Below are 16,265 nucleotides of genomic sequence, written 5' to 3'. Positions count from 1 at the left end.
CGCCCTGCAGTTTGACTCACTTCTGTGTCACAAGCCAAACCGGTAGATTTTGTTACTAGCATGGCCCTGGGTGAGCAGAAAAAAGTCATAGGAAGGTTCAGCACATTCTGTTTCAGTCGATGGACAAGGATGCCCTCCCCTTAAGGGGACTAAATCTTGAAGGTTTGAGCCAAGGGGCAGAGTACTCTTTACTCATTTGGATAATTAGATCTTGGCCTTGTCTTGCTGCTGCTAAGTCGCTTCAGTCATGTCTGACTCTGTGCGACCCCATAGACGGCAGCCTACCAGGCTCCCCGTCCCTGGGATTCTCCAGGCAAGAACACTGGAGTGGGTTGCCATTTCCTTCTCCAGTGCATGGAAGTGAAAAGTGAAAGTGAAGTCGCTCAGTCGTGTCTGACTCTTAGTGACTCCATGGACTGCGGTCCACCAGGCTCCTCCATCCATGGGATTTTCCAGGCAAGAGGACTGGAGTGGGGTGCCATGGCCTTCTCCTGGCCTTGTCTTAAGCATGCAATACTCTTCAGGCCCATAGAGGGCTGAGTAAGACCCTCTGTGGGCCATCCTCAAGGGGTTCTCGTCCCACCAAGTACAGGCAGGGGGACAGGATCCACCCTCTTCTTGAGGGAGGGACAGCGCAGGACACGGGAGAGGAGAGGACAGCGAAGGCGACTGGGTCACAAGAGGCGCTGCTGCGGTGGCGGGGGCGGGGGCAGATGCTTCCCAGAAGGCCCCACAGGAAGTTGCTTCCTACTGTCTCTCCTCCCCATAGTCTGAAGGAGGTTCCAATCTGATGGTTAGGCTGGGCCCTTGGCTTCCTGAGGTGTCCCTTCATTTACTGTTTGTTAAGCTATTTTAAAACCAGAACTGGTTTATGCAAATTTGATTAGGTGGCAGAAACGCCGCCTGTACCTTTTGATGGTGGGGATTTTTGTGAGGCAGCAGTTAAGATGGTGGGAGATTATAGCCAACGATGGCCTTGGCCAATTTGGGGGTGGCTACCCAGCGGGTGATTTCAAAAGTTGATCACTTTAAGCAGGCAGCCCTATCTTTTGAGGGCAGGGACCAAGATAGAGCATGGATGTTGTACCGAGTTCACGGGATACCATCCTCCACTCCCAGGCTCTCCGTGTGGGACCCTCAGCCTAGTTGGGTGTGTGTGCCCCAGCTTGCCCTGTAATTGCCTGAGCCCAGAGCTCAGGGGTCATTTGGTGACATCACAGTCTTCTTCGCCCCAAAGTGGAAGCAGCTTTTACTCAATGACCCAAGAGAGTAGTGGCAGTGACCAATGATCCAAAGTCACAGGACACGTCCTACGGTTTTCAGAAGCCTCTGTTTCCCTCTGCTGGCACAACAGGCCTCATCCCAGAAGCACACTTTTCAGTCCTTCTGGCAGCCTCTTGGAGCAGGTTACCATAGCAACAGAAGGGCTGCTCCAGCCTTGTGGCCCAGCCTTGCTCACAAAGTTCCCAAGAAGGGGACCAGCCTGGCACCCCACTCCTTATCTCTCTCCTCCTCACCCTCCCCCTTTCAAAACCTCATGATGTCTTTTGCTTTCAAATCTATCTCAGGTTCTTAAACAGACTACCGCCAGGTGGGCCTGAGTGTGTTCGCAAACTCAGTTTGAACCTGCGGTACCAGCAAGAAGTAAGAGCGAATGTGAAAAGCAGGTAACTGAGCCAGGTGCCTGGGAACTGGGCAGGGATGGGACCAGTTCCACCCTGACAGACAGGTGGGACTCTGAAGCCAGGGTCCTGCCTCAGGGCTGCCACGACCAGCTGCACAGGTTACACACTGCACAACTCCAGGCTCTTTTTATATAGTCTATCACTGTGACACGAGTCCCCAGAGTTGAGTAACACCATAGCCTTGTTTGACCCTGAGGTGAATACTGAACCCCATATGCTCATCCACCCAGAAGGTTGAGGTCTGGCCAGATTCCTTCGAGGAGGAATCATGCGGAAGAGCATTGAGGCTGAGTATATAGCAGAGGCCCAATAACCCCGTGGGCTGTGTTGACAAGAAGATGATTCATTGTGCAGGGCCACCAAGCCTTGAAGGCAAGGGGATCTAGACCAGGAGTGAAGACAAATGGCAAGAGCCCCAGGTTTCCCTGGTCTCATGCCTCTCCTCTCCATCAGGGAATGGATACAGGGCACCTTCACAGACACCACTGGGAAGAGGGCCTCATTTGGGGACCAGCTTAGGAGCCATGAGAGCTGTAGGAATGTCATCAGCTCTGCATGAGCTGCTGACAAGAACGGCTGCTCTCAGTGCCTGAGGGCTGGTGGGTATGGGAGTGAGGAACTTGGAGGCACCTCCCAATCCTCAAACCTTGCAAGCTGGACTCCAAGCCTTTCCTTGTCCAGATGGGGACACTGAGCCCAGAGAGAGTCATGTGCTTTCCCAGAGTCACACAGCAAATTAGAATAGAGCAGGGCTTGATTTTTCTTTCTACTGAGCCCTTAGAAACTGAAGGGAAAGCATGGCATGGGGGTGAGGTTGCTGCTGCTGCTACTGCTGCTAAGTCGCCTCAGTCGTGTCTGACTCTGTGCGACCCCAGAGACGGCAGCCCACCAGGCTCCCCCGTCCCTGGGATTCTCCAGGCAAGAACATTGGAGTGGGTTGCCATTTCCTTCTCCAATGCAGCAAAGTGAAAAGTGAAAGGGAAATCGCTCAGTCGTGTCCGACTCTTAGTGACCCCATGGACTACAGCCTCCCAGGCTCCTCCATCCATGGGATTTTCCAGGCAAGAGGACTGGAGTGGGGTGCCATTGCCTTCTCCGAGGGGTGAGGTTAACTCCTGCAAATAATAAGGTCTTGTCCCCCGAGCCCCCTAGGATACAGCGATGCCAGTGTCACCCCCGGGGGTGCTCGACGCATTCTGGGCTGGCATCGGGAGCCCAGGCCAGCCTGTTATCTTCTAACAATTGTTTCCCCCTTACCCCTCCAGCTCCCTGACTGATGGGCAGACGCTCTCCAAAGAGCCTCTAAGCCATGCTCTCAAACTCTCGACCCCAGAGAAGGTGAAAGATGCCCAGTTGAATCCTCCAGGTGAGCTGGCTGGGAGGCTGCCGGGCAGGACTGGGTGGGCGGGACAGGGATGTAGCTGTACTGGGAGTGCTGGAGGGGGTTAACAGAACCCTACGAAGCAACCCAGGTAACCCACAGGACAAAACTTGGGGGGACAGGCCAGGTAGAAATACTGATCTCCACGTCCCCAGGGACCCCACTACGTCCCTTCTCCTTTCACGGCCATCAGGGCCAAGCTTGATGGAAGGTGGTGGGAGGAAGGTTTTTCTCTTTAGGAAGCTTGGGAAGAAGAGAGGTCAGCAATGGAAAGACACCTGGGGCCTCACGTGTTGGGTACCTGGGATCTCGGCTTGGGGTTGGTAAAGGAGGAGAGGAGGCCCAGATAAACAAGGCCTTGGAGTTTTCAAGTGGGTTGAGGCAGTTTCTTGCTGGGCCAAGGGGCAGGCTGGCTGGCAGTCACTGGCAGAGTTGTTTTTGAAGCCTTGGGAGGCCACGTACTCTTCTAATGACATTTACTTCCAGATAATTGCACCTTGAGGGAGGCATTTACCCTGGTGAGTCATCAAAATGATAGTAACAACACGGCTTTTGTTCACTTTTATTGGCTGTACAACGATATTGTAGCAACAGTGGAAGTTTAAAAAAAGTGGAAGTGACCGGTGCCCAGGGGAGCGGGTCACCGCCTCCCCGGTTCTGAGATGTCCTTGGGACGGTCCATTGTTGCCATCATGTCTCTGGTCTGTGTCAGCTGCCCGGGGATGAGATCCCTCAGAGGTGCTGGTTTTCTCAGAGCTTTCCCAGATTCCCCCAGAGAATCCAGGTTTAGGGGTAGGTCCCTGAGAGGGGTTTGGGTGGGAGCTGGTCAGGGAGATAGCAAGTTGACTTTTAGGTGGTAGAGTCTGGACTGGTTGAGTATTTTGAAGGATGATCTCCAACGTGGGTACGCCTGGTGTCTTCAGACAGGGATTGTGGGTTTAGGGGTAGCAGGTGGTAGCATTTGAAGGGGGACTGGCTGGGGAGGTCAGTTCTAAGGGTCCCCGAATGGAGCAGAAAAAGAGGCCAGAATTGGGGACAGGAGGAAGGAGAAGAGGACTGGGGCCTTTATTCCAAGGTCTCTTCCCTCAGCTTTTCTTCTGACCTGGGTTTCCTGGGGAGAGGACAGGCCTGGTGTGAGGGCAGGGACAGAATCAGGACCTCTCTGCTCTGCCACAAACTCTGTCATGGACTGGAGGCAGAAACTGGGCCCAGATCACCATGCTCCTTGTTGGTGAGGAAGCTGAGACTGAAGAGATGGTAATGCCAGCCCAGGGCTCTGGATACCCAACTCCCCCGCTGCCTGGTGTCCTGGAGACCAAATGCCACTCCCCTCACCCTGGTGGGGCTCGCAGCTGCCCCTCTCCCAGGCTGGGTGTCTCGGAGTGGCCTTGGCAGGGATCTGGCCTGTAATGTGTACTTTCCTGGACTCGGCCTCTCTGCTCTTCCTCAGAGATGAAGAAAGACTAGGACCAAGGAAAGGATTGACTGATTTCTTCTTTTTTTTTCTTTCTTTTATTTGACTGCTCTGGGTCTTAGTGGTGGCATGTGGGATCTAATTCCCCAACCAGGGATTGAACCCGGGGCCCCTGCAGTAGGAGTGTGGAGTCTTAGTCACTGGACCATCAGGGAGGCCCCAGATTGACTGATTTTTGAGGGGAAGCATTCGAAAGGCACCAAGAGAGCCCAGGAGAGGGGCCAGCTGGGCCCAAGCAACTCCAGCATCTCATCCTGGGATTCAGGGCAGCTAGCTGACTTGTTCTGTTGCTGTGTCTCACCTCTGGCAGGTCCCATTGGCTTGCTCAGGCTTGCTTTCCTGACTAGATAATTCTGTCTCTGCAGTGCTCACACAGCAGCCGTCAGCACCTGGGGAATGCACACAGCAAAGCCCTAGAGCTCAGAAGTCCTGGCTGTGGGTGATGGCTTTGGTGTTTTGCAACTTGAAGGGCAGGAAGGGAGCTAAAGTGGTGCAAGCTCGGTGTCCTCAGAGCATTCGGTGTCTGGAGTGTTTCCAAGGAAAAAGGAGTAATCTCCAACCCCGTTGGGCGTAATTGCTTAACCTGAGTTAGTACCTGGCAGCCCTGCAGCAGTAGGGCAGAGACTAAGCAGATTTCAAACAGGTGGGTAGGGAATCCCAAAGAGGGTCCCATCAGTGAGGGCTGACAGCCAGGGCCCAGGCCAGAGTGAGGTGGGGGCAAGTTACCAGCTTTAATGGAGGGGTGGGGAAGGAGTAGGCAACTGTAGGGGAGGCAGTAAGGCCATTCAGATTTGCCAGGACTTCCAAAAGCTGTGGGGACAGCCAGGCTGGCGGGTGCATCTGGACTCCCCATCCTTTGTGCAGGGCTAGGCTGCTGGGGATACTGAGATGGACAAGTTTCTTTCCTGCCTCCAGGAACTCCTAGTCTGAGGGCAGACAGGCTCTGGGCGAAGGACACACTGAGGCTGAAGAAGGAAGGCGTGCTATCTAGGAATTGGGTGATCAGGGTGGACTTCCTGGATGAGGACAATTTCTAACTGGTCTCAGACTTTTAAACTCCCCTTAGGCCTAGGCCTGAGCTGAGTGGTCTGCCCTTGGGAGTTTAGCATCTAGAGCTGGGGATTAGGAGACAGGGACAATCTGGGAGGGACTGAGGCGGTTTCTCAGCACAGTTGCCCAAGGGACCCCAGGCACAGGGTCCGAGGTCAGTGCCAAGCCGGCCTCATTGACTCCCACAAGCCTGGCCCGTGGGTCATGCTCTGCCCATTTCCATCTCGTGCAGCCTCCAGGGTTTTGAAGTGTGGAGGGGGAGGCTCTGGAATGCAGCTGCACTAAGATCCAGATTCACCACGGTTTGAGTGCCCACTGGGTGCCAGTCTGGCCCTGGGTCTTAGTTTCACAATTCCCCAGAGGCTCCAAGAGCCCGGCCTTGTGTGGAAGAGGATATTGGAGCAGCCACGCATGGGGAGGGGCCTCAAAACTGCCATTTCCATAAAACTGAGAGAAAGCAACCATCTGCACCAAAGACTGTTAGGGAGAAGGTTTCACGGGATTATGAGATGGGTTAAATCCCCACACATCTGCCCCCTTAATAAGAGCAGCTTTTGCTAGGCTCGGTGCTGGGCTTCCTGGGTGGCGCTAATGGTAAAGAACTCACCTATCAAAGCAGGAGACTAAGAGATTCAGGTTCAAGCCCTGGGTTGGGAAGTTCCCCTGGAGACCAGAATGGCAACCCACTCCAGTATTCTTGCCTGGAGAATCCCATGGACAGAGGAGCCTGACGGGCTACAGTACACAAACTCACAAAGAGTCGGACACGACTGAAGCCACTTAGCACAGGCTCTGTGCTAAGGGACTGACTTGCATTCTTTCATCTTCTCTTCATGGCAGCAGTAGAGTAGGCACGTCTATCAATCTCATTTGGTAGAGGAAACTGAGCTCAGAGAGGTTCCATGATTCTTCTCAGAGTCACACAGCTAGGAAGATGTGAAAGTCGGAACTGGCACACCCCTCTTTGGAACTGTTTAGGTGGGGTCCCTTCCCCTCCTGCACACCCTGGCCAGCCCCTGTCTCCTAACTGCGGAGCTGCAGCCTCTCTGGGGAGCTCTTGGAACCTTGCCTGCAGGATTCAGTGTTCACCTGAGTCTCCTCAAGTTCCCAAGGAGCTGGCAGGTCCTTGAGCTGTGCTCCCCAGGCTGGGCTCTGAGCAGCCCAGATGGCTGTTCTCCCGGGAACAGCCCCACTGTGTCAGGCTGCAGAGCTGCAGGGATCTGACCTCCATACAAAGGCAGCCTTGTGCCGAAGCTAGACATACATTTTTTCCTAGCCCTTTCTAAGCTGAGCAGGAACCCCAGCTGGAGCAATGCAATGTCAAGACCACAGAGAGGGGAGGGTGTCCAGGGGGAGCAGCTGCTGGGGATGGGGCTGGCAGAAGTGCTAGTCAGCCCTATTCCCCACACCCACTCTCCCTAGGCGATTCTCACATCCACAGGGGAGCTTTGAGCTGGAGGTCAGGAGGCTGGGAACTCAGCCCGGCTTGGTTTCCAGGCCTCTCTGTGTCCCACGCTGCTACCCTCCCACACGTTTCAAGGGCAGACATAGTGTTTCTGCTGGAAAGAGCTCAGGGAGCTCAGAGCCTGTGGTTGGGGCAGGGAGGGGTCCTGGAGACAGTGTGAGGTAGAAGATCTGCTATCATTTCGGCCTGAAGCGAGTGTAGGGGAAGGTAAGAAGGACTTCGCAGAGGTCAGAGGAAATGGGAACACGTGGTAATCTTAACCTTAACAGTCTAAAAAAGCAGAGCCTCTGGGGATACTTGCGGAAAACTTACCTTAATGAAAATGTCCAGTTCTGCCAATTATAGGTGTGCCTGAGGCTGGATACACTGCCGTGGCCCGGGCAGGCCTTGACTTTAATCTCTTGCCAGGTCCTGAAGCCACCATGGCCTCTTTGCCTTATATATCCCCAAAGTGTCTGGCAGGGGTAAATGGGTTCCAAAGATTCTTAGCAGAGGGTGCCTGTGTGAAGGGGCATCCTCCTGGTGCTTGTCACCAGACGGGCCTTTGCAGCAGAGGCTGTGGGATCCGGTACCCTGAAGGGAGGTCTGTCCTGGCTGGGGAACAACATGGGTTGATCCAGGATCAGAGTCTCCCTCCTTCTGCTTAATCTGCTTCATTCTAAGGCCTTTCCCACAGGTTGCAGAAAACACTCCGGATTTCTCCTCTCCACTCTTGCTCTCCTGTTTCGACCTTTCCCAGTGAATTAGGAGTGGCTTTCTCTGCTGTTTAGAAGCCTTTGTTCCAGAGCCCCAGAGAACACAGCTCCCTGCCTGCTCAGTCACCCTCAGCATAAAGGGCGATTGATAAGATACAGGACTGGTCAGGCCAAGAGGAGTTGGGGAAACATGAGAGGGAGGGAGGGAGGGAGGGGGAGAGAGGGGGAGGAGGAAGGCAGTACAAAGTGCAATCTGGGCCTTGGGAAAGCCCACCCCAAGACTCAGCGGACACTCTCTGAATGTGTGCTTAAGACTGTTGGTCTAACTGTTGGTTGCCTTCTAGAATTAGGTCTGGTTTGGCTCTTGGGTGCCTCACTGGGTGACAGGGACCTTGATTGGATCCTGGCCATGTTTTGTCTATGATGAGAGTAGTGAGCTTGGCCGGGCACAGGGCAGACCTATGCCCCTGTTGAGTGTCAAGGCAAGGAGATGGGGACAACTATAAGGGCCTGGCAGCCCATTCTGATTTCTTACATCTCTGCTATCCTCCAAGGACTCACTCCCGGGAGGCAGGCTGAGAGGTACCACAGCAGCCCTGAGCCCCTTCACGAGCCCTCCCTCCTGCTCACTTCTGAGCAGGTCACTTTGTGGCAGAGGGTCAGGGACCCAGGCACCACTTTTCTCTTCCCCAAGGGAACAGACCATGGACCCCCAGAGCCTAAACCTCATTCACTAACCAGCCCCCTAGCTCCTGAACTGGTGCCTTGTCCCAGTTCTGCCCCTAACCTGCTGTGACGTTGGCCATTCTTGCCCACTCTGAGACTCCATTCCTTCTCCTTCTGTGTACTGTGTGTAGGAATGCCCTGCCTCCACTTCTCAAGGATGCCCTCCCCTCCCCCCAACCCTGAGGTCTCAGTCGATATCCCTGCTGGGCAGTGTGTGTGTAGTTTTATTCATTCTTTTGGCAAACATTTATTGCAAGTCCAACACTTGCATCAGAAGTTCAGAGTCTAGTCAAGAAGGCCAGAGAGCTATTTCTTGAGCAGCCAAAATGTGCTAAGCTTTTTAACAATATTACTTTGATGCAAATCTTTTCAGTTTTACTTATGTATTTTTATATGCACTTTTATTTGCTCCTTTTTTTTTACTTGAAATTATATTGTGAATATCTCCTTGCATTATTAAATATGTTTTAAATACTTTGTTTTGATGACTGCCTATGAATCCATGATATGGCTATACTCTATCGAATTTAGCCAGTCCCCTATTATATCGATTGACACTTTTACATGACACAGTGCTCTTGCCACAATACAAAGGCCAACTCCTGTCTGTTTGTTTATTACAAATCTTTGCTACTTCATGTTCTTTGATTTCAGGAGAAACCCAGGTACATAGGAAGGTAGGTGAGTTCAGATGGCTTTAGTGGATGGAGGTTACTGTGAGGACAGGCAGGGAAGAGAGGAAGCTTAGAAAGTGGCTATGTGGGGGTCGGGGTGGGAATAAATAGACTCCATGGTTCCCTACTCCAGTGGCAACCACCACTGTTCAAACCCAGCCTCTCTGTGCCTGGCTGAAACCACCTGCTTCTCTCTGCTCCCTAGACCTGCTAGGACTCCTACCACCCCATGATCTCTGCAGCTCCGTCATGATCTCTGCAGGAGGGACCCACGAGGAGCACTCTTACAGGGCCCTGCACAGTGACCTCATGGCCCCTGTGCAGGTGTGGGGTTCTGGTCTCATTGCTGTGGCTAGGGGAGCGGGGCTTCATAGGCAAGGGACCCTTCTGACTGCTCTGCCCACCTCACTGATAGCTAAGACTGGATCTTCCAACATGCTGTCCAGAGATTTCTCCTCTGACAGAGATGAGATTGGGAGAGGAAATGGTGTGAGCAAAGGCCCAGAGATGGGGATGCATGGGCATGAGAAGGGAGGACGGATGGGACACCTCAGGCAGGGCACTCATCTGCCTTCCTTCTGATCCATTCCTAAGCCCAAGGCCACAGAGCTATGGTGGACTCAGGAGGACACTGGGCAAGGCTGGGTCTTGCCAGCCCTACCTAGGGGCGCTCAGGACAGAGGTTCAGCCTGGCATGGGCTGCTGGAGCAGGCACATGCTCTGGTGGCCCACCTCTCTCTATGCCTGGGCACCAATGTGTCCTGCACCACCCTCAGGCCACCTGGGGAGAAGGGAGGCGGGGAGCGAGGGGCAGGCCTGGGTGCCCTGGACACACAGTCATTCGGTCCAGCCCTCTGGGATCGGGATGGGACAGAGGCTGACTCCTGCTTCCCTGAAGGCCCCCTGACCTCTGCTCAGAGCCAGGCATCTGTGATCAGGACCCAGGGAGGAGTCAGACCTGCCTTGGAGAGCCACTAGCCTGATGGGAGAGGCACATCCGACCAGGACTCGGCCCGCAGTGAGGCTTGGGCACTGAAGTCCTCAGTGAGGGGGTTGCACTTGGGGCCTGAAGGGCGGGAGAGGGCGTTCAAGAAGAAGGGTGTTCAAGGCAGAGTCACAGCCTGGGCAAAGGCATGGGGTGGCCAGGAATGCAGGGCACTGGGAGCAGCTCAGGCTGGCCATGTCAAGGTGGCAAAGGCTAGCGAGCCCTTCTGGGGAGGGCCTTCCTTAGAAACCACTGTGAGGGCATCACCCTGTGGTCAAGGGGAGATGTGGGAGGCTTTGAACAGGTCAGATATGGGTTAAGAAGGGTGGTTTTGGGAAACTCTGGAACGTAGGAAGAGGAAGTGGCCAGAGATCATGACTGCCTAAGGTCACTGAGCCTGAGCTTGAGCACAGGACTTGGGTAGGAGACAGGACGGTCCTTTCGCAGGGGAGGTGCGGGTGCTGAGGTCAGCCTGGAACCCTACTGCAACCCCAGCATGGGTTTGGGAGTCAGACCGTGGGTGGGGATCCCAGCTGTGCCAGCTGTGGCTTAGCCTTTCTGAGAGTCATAGAGTGAGCTACAGCACAATATGGAAGGTTGTTCAGTGTGAGGTCACACAACCAGATGGCACGCAGCCCACTTGGCACAGGAGGGTGCTCGGTAAACGGGAGCTGTGATCATTTTAACTCCTTCATGGGAAGGACAATGATGGGGCCTCTCTCTGGGAGGCCAGGGGCAGGGTGGACCCCTTCCCACCAAAGTCTCCTCTTCTGGTGGTCTGGGGGTTCCGACAGCTGAGCCTGTGCAGTGAACTTGGAGAGAAAGGGCCAGGCCAGAGCCAAGCTGCCCGGTCACACTTCCTGAAGGGCGTGGTTCCACCAGGGGCCAGGGCTCTCATCCCTGTCACAAAGCAACCAAGCTAAGAGGAGACTGAACTCACAGACCAACTGCCTTTCCTTCTCTTATCTGTCCCTTCTTTTCTTCTTCTAAGAAGGAGGTAAGACAACTTATCCCTGAATCATAGGCACCATGGATAAAAAGAGAGGTGTGTGTGTGTGTGTTAGATGCTCAGTCGTGTCTGACTCTTTGTGACCCCATGGACTGCAGCCCGCCAAGCTCCTCTGTCCATGGGATTCTCCAGGCAAGGATACTGGAGTGGATTGCCATTTCCTCCTCCAGGGGATCTTTCCAACCCAGGGATCTAACCAAGGTCTCCTGCATTTCAGGCAGATTCTTTACCACCTGAGCTAAAAAAAAACAAAAAACAAAAAACAAAAACCCAATGCAGCAAAAAGACAGAACCATGCATTCTGTGGGAGAAAAGGAACCAAATAAAGGAACTCTATCCAAAATAGCCATCAAAATTTAAGTGCTTTTTTTTCAGATGCAGTAAACCCACTTCTAGAAATCCATCCTTAGGACAGCCTAGAACAGGGCTGAAAGCTGGAAATCACTTGAGTATCTTTCAGTGGGGAGACTTCTATGATATGTACATTATGTTATGAAATTGATATGGCCAATGGAGTATTATGTAGCCACACACACACAATGAGGGAGAGAAAGAGAGATTTTTTTTTAAGTTAAAATCTTTTGTTTTACTAGATTTTTAAAATTTAATATTAATTTATTTGGCTGCACCGGGTCTTAGTTGCAGCCCTTGGGATATTTCACTGTGATAGATGGACTCTCTAGCTGCGGCTCGCCAGATTAGATGCTCTGCAGTACATGGGAATCTTAGTTCCCTGACCAAGGATTGACCCCATGTCCCCTGCATTGCAAGGCAGATTCTTAACCACTGGACCACCAGGGAAGTCCTGAGAGATAGATATTAATGTCACAAAAGCTAAAGATGGATGATTTGGATAATGATAATGTTTGATTGGGTCCATATAACATGTTTTTAAAGTGTGAGCAACATTAAAAATCAAGTGATTGTACTTTAACACCCAGATTTCAGGTAGCTCTTGGTTTCCATTCCTCCTGGGCACCAAATCCTAGAGCCAAGGAGCAGCTGCCCTCTTTAGAGGCTTGTATCCCCCTGCCAGTCTCCACTACTCCCTGTTACCTCCCTGGCCCTGAGTCTGGGGTTGGGACAATGGTCACTGCCCTTGTATTACAGCTTCCCTTAGCAGAATATTGTACTATTCTCTGTCTTTGTCAAAAACAGAGAAACAAAAGGCAGACTACAGGAGCCATGTGTCTCAAAGAAAATGAGAGGGAGCCTATTTCTTTGTGAAAAGCAAGACTGTGCCTCTGAGTTTCACTTGCAAATCCTGGGGCAATTCATTTATTTATTGTTTAGTATTATACATTATTTATTATTGATGTTGACACATTACCTACCTGCCCCCCGTTGGCATTTTGGGTTTGCTACCCTTGATTACTTTACCCTGAGTAAAGTTGCTCAGTAATGTCTGACTCTTTGAGACCCCATGGACTGTAACCTACCAGGCTTCTCTGTCCATGGAATTTTCCAGACAAGAGTCCTGGAGTGGGTTGCCATTTCCTTCTCCAGGGGATTTTCCCGACCTAGGGATCGAACCCAGATCTCCAGCATTGCAGACAGACGCTTTACCATCTGAGCCACCAGGGAAGGCCCTTTACCCTTGATTAATACAATAGTAACATGATTCTTTTTTTTTCCCCTTTGGTTAAAAAGATAACAGCCACAAAATTAAAACGAATTCCTTGTACATATATTTGTATACACAGTGCGTGCATGTGTGCTAAGTCGCTTCAGTCGTGTCTGACTCTGTGCAACCCCATGGACGGCAGCTGCCAGGCTCCGCTATCCATGGGATTCTCCAGGCAAGAATACTGGAGTGGGTTGCCATTCTCTTCTCCAGGGGATCTTCCCAACCCTGGGATCGAACCCACGTCTCTTAGGTCTCCTGCATTGGGAGGTGGCTTCTTTACCACTAGCGTCACCTAGGAAGCCCCTGTATACGCAGGACACACACCAAATGACAACAGTGATTACCTAGACTTAAGGAAGACCTATCCATTTTTATATTATGTACTTCTAACATTTCCTGTTTCTTAGAACAAACATATAGTTTTGTAATTTTTTTTAAAAAAAGGTTATCACTTAAAAAGTGATAAGTGAAAACTCTTGGCTGAGGGAAACTTTCACAAGAGGTTGTAAGACTTATCTCTCATTATCTTGGCAAGCCTGGGGGAACAGGTAAATGTAGTGGAACCTGAGCAACTAGAATGCCCACAGGAAAATATACCTTTTCTGTCCTAAGCACCAAGAAGAACCTGTACTAGGGAAGGGAAGACAGCTACCAGCTACTGGAAAGTGATTGCCAGACTCTGGGCACTCTGGTTGGGCTACCTTACAGAATTCTCATGTCAATTTGGGGGGTGGTGTTAGCATTCTTCCTTCTTTTTTTTTTCTGGCTGCATCTCATGTCTTGTGGAATTCCCAACCAGGGATCGAACCAGGGCCCTTGGCAATGAAAGTGCAGAGTCCTAACCAGTAGACCACCAGGGAATTTCATTTCCTCCCATCCTCCCATTTTTAAAAGCAGTTTTATTCAGGTGTACATTATATGCTATTGAATTTGCCCTTTGTAAATGCAATGATTTTTCACTTTTTCATTGAAAAAAGTCACCTTTTCAATGATTTTTTAGCAAATTTGCAAATGTACCAGCCTCATTGCAATTCAATTTTAGAACATTTCCATCACCCCAAAAAGACCCTTGATGCAAATTTGTGGTCACTCCCCATTCCCAAGTCCCAGGCTACCACTCATCTGCTTTCTATCATTACCACCTTTTCTGGACATATCATATAAATGAAATCAGACAATATGTGGTCCTTTTGGCTTCTTTCATCAGATATGTTTTGAGTTTCATTCATGGTGTTGCCTGTATCAGCACTTTGTTCCTTTGTAGAGCCAAATAGTGTCCAGTTGATGGACATTTGTTGTTCCCACCTCTTGACTTCTGTAACTCATGCTGCTATGAATGTTCCTGTACAAGTCTTTGTGGGGTACGTACTTTCATTTCTTGCTGGGTTGTATAGTAGATTTACGTTTAACTTTTTAAGAAACTGCCTAACTGTCTACCATCATGGCTGCACCATTTTCTATTCTTCCCACCTGTATGAGGCTCTGGTCTCTCTTGCCAGCCCTTTGCGCTTGAAGACTATTCAAATGGAGCTGGGAGGAGAAAGACTTGCCAAAGTCACGCAACAGGGAATGGCAGAAGGGAATTTGAACCCAGGTTGACCTGACTCTACAGGCTGTGTCTTTACCCTGGTCTGCTCATGTGAGCGGACTTGCACAAAGTGCAGGGGTTGGAGACTGTAAAGAGGTTGATCTCTGGGGTCTGCCAGGCTGGGGTTCCAGGAAGAAGAACCTGGAAGAAGGGGCTTGGAGAAGTCTAAGGAGCAATTGGAGAGGGCTCCTCAGCTGGCACTGACTCAAACCTCCACTAGGGGGCGCGGGGGTCCAGCAGCGGCTGGTGATGGGCCTCTGTCAGAGAAGGCAGCCATGGATGCCAGCCAGCCTGGTCTTAGCCTTCAACAGTACACACTGCCTGGCACTGGGTGACCGTCTCTCTGCCCCAGTCTGCATTTCCAAGCAGCCATGCCCCTTCCCCAGACATTCTGTTTTCCTATTTGGGCCTGGATATGTCCCCTTTTCGGAGAAGGCAATGGCACCCCACTCCAGTACTTTTGCCTGGAAAATCCCATGGATGGAGGAGCCTGGTGGGCTGCAGTCCATGGGGTCGCTAAAAGTTGGACATGACTGAGCGACTTCACTTTTTTCACTTTGCTGCATTAGAGAAGGCAATGGCAACCCACTCCAGTGTTCTTGCCTGGAGAATCCCAGGGACGGGGGAGCCTGGTGGGCTGCCATCTATGGGGTCACACAGAGTCGGACACGACTGATGTGACTTAGCAGCATGTCCCCTTTCAATGGCTTCTCTGATGGCTCAGTGGGTCAAGAATCCATCTGCAATGCAGGAGACACAGGAGACGCGGGTTCAATCCCTGGGTCGGGAAGGTTGCCTGGAGGAGGAAATGGCAACCCACTCCAGTATTCTTTCCTGAAGAATTCCATGGACAAAGGAGCCTGGCGGGCTACAGCCCAAAGGGTCCCAAAGATTCAGACACGATGGAGCAACTAAGCACGCATGTATGTCCCCTGTTCCCCATCCTTGGCCTCCATGGAAGGAAGGATGGGCTCTTCTGTCCCAGCCCCAGGGCCTCCACCTCTTTCTGCCAACTCCAGGGTTCACATGAAACAAGGTCCATCTGCTGGCTGCCTCAGAACCGTCTGTCATACAGCTCACTGTTGGTCTTGCCTCCAGATGGATGTCCAAGGAAGTGGGACCTCTCCAGCTCAGAGCGGGTTGGCCAGCAGGTGGCGCAGCAGCCCCTGTGGTCCCCACTCCCTCACCCATGACTCACCGTAGAATGGCTTCTCTGGCCCCAGAAGGCAGCCCCATGGACTAGTGTCTAGACCACCCAACCCCTTTGCAAATGATCCGGAAAAAGGGAAGAAGAACAAGGTGTGCATTTATTGGGCACAAACTACATGCTGAAGCTCTTTCATTCTTTTGACCCTCATAACATCCCTGAGAACTAAACCCTCAGCTTTCCCCTGAGGAAACAGACTCAGAGGTCGAATAGCTCACCCCACATCTCACGGACGAGATGGTAAAGCTCTGTTTCATCTATCGTACTCAGTAAACTTAATGGGTAGGTGGTGCCCGGGACAGTGTCAGGCATGCCTTTCCCACTGTGCGACATGGGGAAAATGACTGAGCCTCGCTGAGCTGCAGCTGCCCCATCTGTAAAAGGGGGCTACCAGACCCATGTTGTGCAGATGAGATGAGATCCTCACGTGAGGGTTTCACATGGGGCCTGGCCCTGGCAGGGATGAGCAAAGAGATGGTTAGATTATCTCGTGGGACTGGGAAATTTTCCAGGCTAGTGATCAGAGCCTGCTAGTTTCCAGTCTCCTCTAGCCCCCTGGAAGTGTTGCTATTTTTGATGTTTTGATCTTCTGCCATTTGGGTCTGTCCCCAACCGCTTCTCAGGAGACAGAGGAAGGGTAGAAACCCCAGAGGATCTGAGAGTCCTGCTCTTCTGGGCAACCCCCAAATCCACTGCTGA

The 16,265-nt window shown here is 51.9% G+C and overlaps 1 protein-coding gene across 1 annotated transcript in view; it reads left to right on the top strand.

Annotated features, from left to right (window-relative positions):
- Positions 1–16,265, top strand: part of ACSBG1 (acyl-CoA synthetase bubblegum family member 1) — a 59,655-nt gene that overhangs the window by 25,719 nt on the left and 17,671 nt on the right. Inside the window, exon 2 of the mRNA XM_055555589.1 lies at positions 2,951–3,051. Within this exon, the coding sequence (XP_055411564.1) occupies positions 2,951–3,051 (101 nt within the window). The remainder of the gene's footprint in view (positions 1–2,950; positions 3,052–16,265) is intronic.

This window comes from Bubalus kerabau, chromosome 19 (genome assembly GCF_029407905.1).
Source record: "Bubalus kerabau isolate K-KA32 ecotype Philippines breed swamp buffalo chromosome 19, PCC_UOA_SB_1v2, whole genome shotgun sequence".
In the NCBI taxonomy this organism is placed as follows: Eukaryota; Metazoa; Chordata; class Mammalia; order Artiodactyla; family Bovidae; genus Bubalus; species Bubalus kerabau.
Note: the sequence above shows the minus strand (reverse complement) of the source record. Positions and strands in the feature narration are given on the sequence as shown.